The 3,842-nt window shown below is 38.1% G+C and overlaps 1 protein-coding gene across 1 annotated transcript in view; it reads right to left on the reverse strand.

Annotated features, from left to right (window-relative positions):
- LYST (lysosomal trafficking regulator) overlaps positions 1-3,842 on the reverse strand; it is a 165,442-nt gene that overhangs the window by 13,612 nt on the left and 147,988 nt on the right. Inside the window, exon 45 of the mRNA XM_019651799.1 lies at positions 84-223. Coding sequence (XP_019507344.1) covers positions 84-223 — 140 coding nt within the window. The remainder of the gene's footprint in view (positions 1-83; positions 224-3,842) is intronic.

Consider the following 3,842-nt stretch of genomic DNA (forward strand, 5'->3'; position numbering starts at 1 on the left):
ATATTATTTTAGTGCAGCCGTTTCATACAGTAAGAACCGAAACATTAAAAATAGCTATTGGAGTTGGAGATCTTCCTTGGTACCTGTTTAAGTCCCATATGATGCAGGTTCCATCTCTGCTCACACTTATCATTACACTGTATGGTTTGCAGACAAACAAGCTGGTGATCTCTTCCGTGTGCCCATAGAGATGGACCTGAGATTCCATTTCTATCTCTGAAGACTGAAATTAAACATGTAAGTAAAGTGTAAGACAAAAAGAATGACAAAAGGTAGGCTAGTATTTATCTCCAAAATAAAAACAACCAAAGTGACTCAAACATTCTTCTCAAACATTGCGTTTTTCAATCCAATTCAGTTCAACTTCTAAAGAGTAAAACTAAACATTAATTTTTTTTAATTGCCCATAATTTCAACAATATGCTTTTCATTTTTATCTATTCTTGTCCAGTCTTTGTCCAAGTACACATGTATTTTTATAATTGTAACTACTGCTATACAAATAATTTTCTATTTTGTATTTTACACATTCTCTCCCATAAGCATTTTCTGCTTTTGACACTGTCTTCAAAACAATTTTTAAAACAATTTATGATATTCTATACAGTTGGTATACCATAATTTACTTGAGCATCATTTATTGATAGACATTTAAAGTTGTTTCAAATTTTTAAAAATTATAAATGCTGTAATTAAATCCTTCATGTATAAAACTTTTATTTCTCTATTGAATTTTTTTAGAATACATTTCCAGGATCCTACCAATGGGTCAGTGAATACTGATAATTTTATAGTTCTTGACAGTGTTGCACCAATTCATGATGTCACCAATGGTGACATATACTAATACCGCCATGACTGGTCCATAGTTACGGATTCCTTTTCTAAATCGAAGGTTGCAAACTCATGTTCCAAGGTCCACACTGGCTCACTGATGCCAGACGTCCACACAAGGTTTCACTACTCTTTTCATTAGGCTAGAGGTTTATTGTCATCAACTATTTCAATACTTTTACTTCGAAGAATATAGAAAAGTACAAATAATAAATCTAATAAAAAAACTATATACTGACTATTCAGTTAAACTAATCCTAACATTTTATATGATCAGTCTACTTTTAAAATAAAGAAAACATTAAACATTACATATTGTGTGCACTATTCTATTTCTCTCCCTTGTCAGAAGTTACGACTGTCTTGTATTTTGTATTTTTGTTTCCCATGTATGTAGAACATATGTTCTCCTATGTTACTATAACCATAAATGACATATTGTATTGTTTTCCACATTGGTAAATGTTATTTATGTGGTATTATTCTTTAGGATCTTCTGCATCTTGCTTTTTTGTTCACCATTGTTTTTGAAACATATCTGTGTTGATATATTAGCTGCAGCTCATCTATTTTAAGAGCTATCTAGTCCAGTGCTTTATTCACATAAAAATACATTTTACACTTAATCAAATGATGAGACAATAGCAGCTCATGTTCTTCCTTGGAACAACTGCCTGAGCTGTGGAGCAGTTGCTGCTGCTTACCTAAGGCATGTGACCTTTGACTGAACACGAGCACAGCCACCATGTGGGCTTTTATAGGGTAAGAGTCCTGGATCTGGGCCCTGCTGGCTCTCTTCTCACTGCGACCCCCCCCCCCCCCACGCACACACAGGGCCAGGAGTCACAGGGCCATGGCAATGCACCCAGACCGTTTCCGATCATGTTTCAGGATACCTGGGACCCATGAATTACCTTCCCCAAAGCCCTGGGCCTCTTCCTTCTCTGCTTCAGCTCTAAAGCATCTTAGTTTGTGCCTTGCCTCTCTCATTCTAAATCTTTGAAAATGTCCCAAGTTTTAAATGGAAATCAAGGTTGCTTTAAATTGTATTTTTCTTATTATAATCGACTTTTTCACATGCTCATTTTATCTGTAAGTGTGTACGCCTTGTTTTGTGTATTTGTTACTACATTAAATAATTACTTGTATCGACAGGAAGTCCCCTACTTGTGGAATAGACTTAGAGTATCTTCCTTGTTTCTCCAGGATGACCTGGACCACCCCAGTCTGAGGACACCCAAAGTCCAGTCTCCAGGATCCTGGACCACGCAGGGCATTCCAACCCAGGGCATTCCCACAAGAGCTGGTCCCGTCTGACAGGCTCATCCTCACTCTCAGGGCGTTGCCCTTCAGGGACCAGCCTTTGGAGAAGGGCCTCCTGGGGGCGTCCCAGCTTGCTCAGTCCCTGGGGTTATTTCTATTCATCTCACAGGAGCTGTCCAAAGGCCAGAGTCATAGTTCAGGACTAACAAATGCCCTCAAAGCGAAAGCTGCCACCCTGCTTATTTACCGCCCTGGCCTGCGAGTTCTTTACTAGCCTGTCAGCTCTTTAAGANTGGGCTTTCCTGAACAACAACAGCAACAACAAACCTCTATTCTTCCTATACATCTTCACTGAAATTAAAATCAATTGGAGAGCCATCGCCTACCCTGAATCTTAGACTATGAACTTTATCATGCCACTGGCAACACATGGCCAGGCTATGAATCCTAGTTAAAAGGCATGTATTTTGACCCAGTGACAGAATGATTAAAAAAAATACAGAAACCATCTAGTATAGTATTTACCTAGTTTAATAAATTTCACATCTTATCATTATAAAAAACCACATCCCAGAATAGCCACTAGGGAATTCCGGTCAGGAGGATGAGCTTGCCACGTAACTTCAGCCTCAATTCAGGAATTTGTGAGAATGTGTGTGTGTGTGTGTGTGTGTGTGTCTGTGTGTGTGTGTGTGTATATATATATACACACACACATGTATGTATACACATACGCAAATACAATATACACTAATATGACAATATAATATATGCATACATATTTATTTTTAATCTTGATTTTAAAGTTACTTAGATGGTACTCACTAAAGGGTCAAGATTTTTGGCAGGCTAAAACTGATAACTTTCTTCCCTTCCTGGACTGTAAGAATATGAGCATGAGTTCCAGGAAGTCTTGGTCACTAAACATAAATTTGGCCTCTTTTAAAAAAATCATTATTTTATTATGTTCTCTCTAAATCAAATGTTCTTCGTGACTTCTAGCCATTACTGTACTGGCACTGCCTGGGGACACCTGCATGGCTACCAGTGGGTTGGTAATTGCAGCAAAAGTAATTTTGCGTCTTGCTCCCATGTGACTAGCTGATGTAAGAGCACAGATATAAATCACTACTGGCAGCAGGAAAGTAATTAACTTTATAAAATTCAGCTCTCTCAGGATCAGTCCTAACCTCCAAAAACGTTGCCAAAACAAGAAAGTAGAGAACTCTGTATAAAGAATCATTCTATTATTCCCTCGGATTCCCTCTTGACGTGATATACTAAACGCTGCTAATGTATAAATCAAGGAAGAACAATTAGCAAAGTCATCAGTCATCTGCCCACACTCTGTATCACCAAAGTCGAGCATTTCAGATCTTTCCCCTTAGCTACGCTGATTAGGAAATAAAAATGTTTTCAGGACATTTTATGACTGAGGCCAAGACTGGAAAATACTTCACATCTGAAATCTTTAAGCATGATTAAAGACATTACTTTTCTTGAATACAAGAATGAATGAACATTTTGTAAAAACAATAAAACTCCAGGAGACGTCTGTGGTATAACACAAAGATAAACATTGATCTTTGTCCCAGGTCTCAGAGCTCCTAAAGCCCTTGAAATTTACTGTCTTTTGTGTGCTACTGAGATGACTCCTATGGGGTGGGGCCCTAGAAGCTTCAGGATGGGCGCTGGTCCCCAGAAAAACCAACCACAGGATTAGACATACAGCACTTCCCACCTCC

The sequence above is a fragment of the Hipposideros armiger genome, unplaced genomic scaffold, assembly GCF_001890085.2.
Source record: "Hipposideros armiger isolate ML-2016 unplaced genomic scaffold, ASM189008v1 scaffold_167, whole genome shotgun sequence".
Taxonomy (NCBI): domain Eukaryota; kingdom Metazoa; phylum Chordata; class Mammalia; order Chiroptera; family Hipposideridae; genus Hipposideros; species Hipposideros armiger.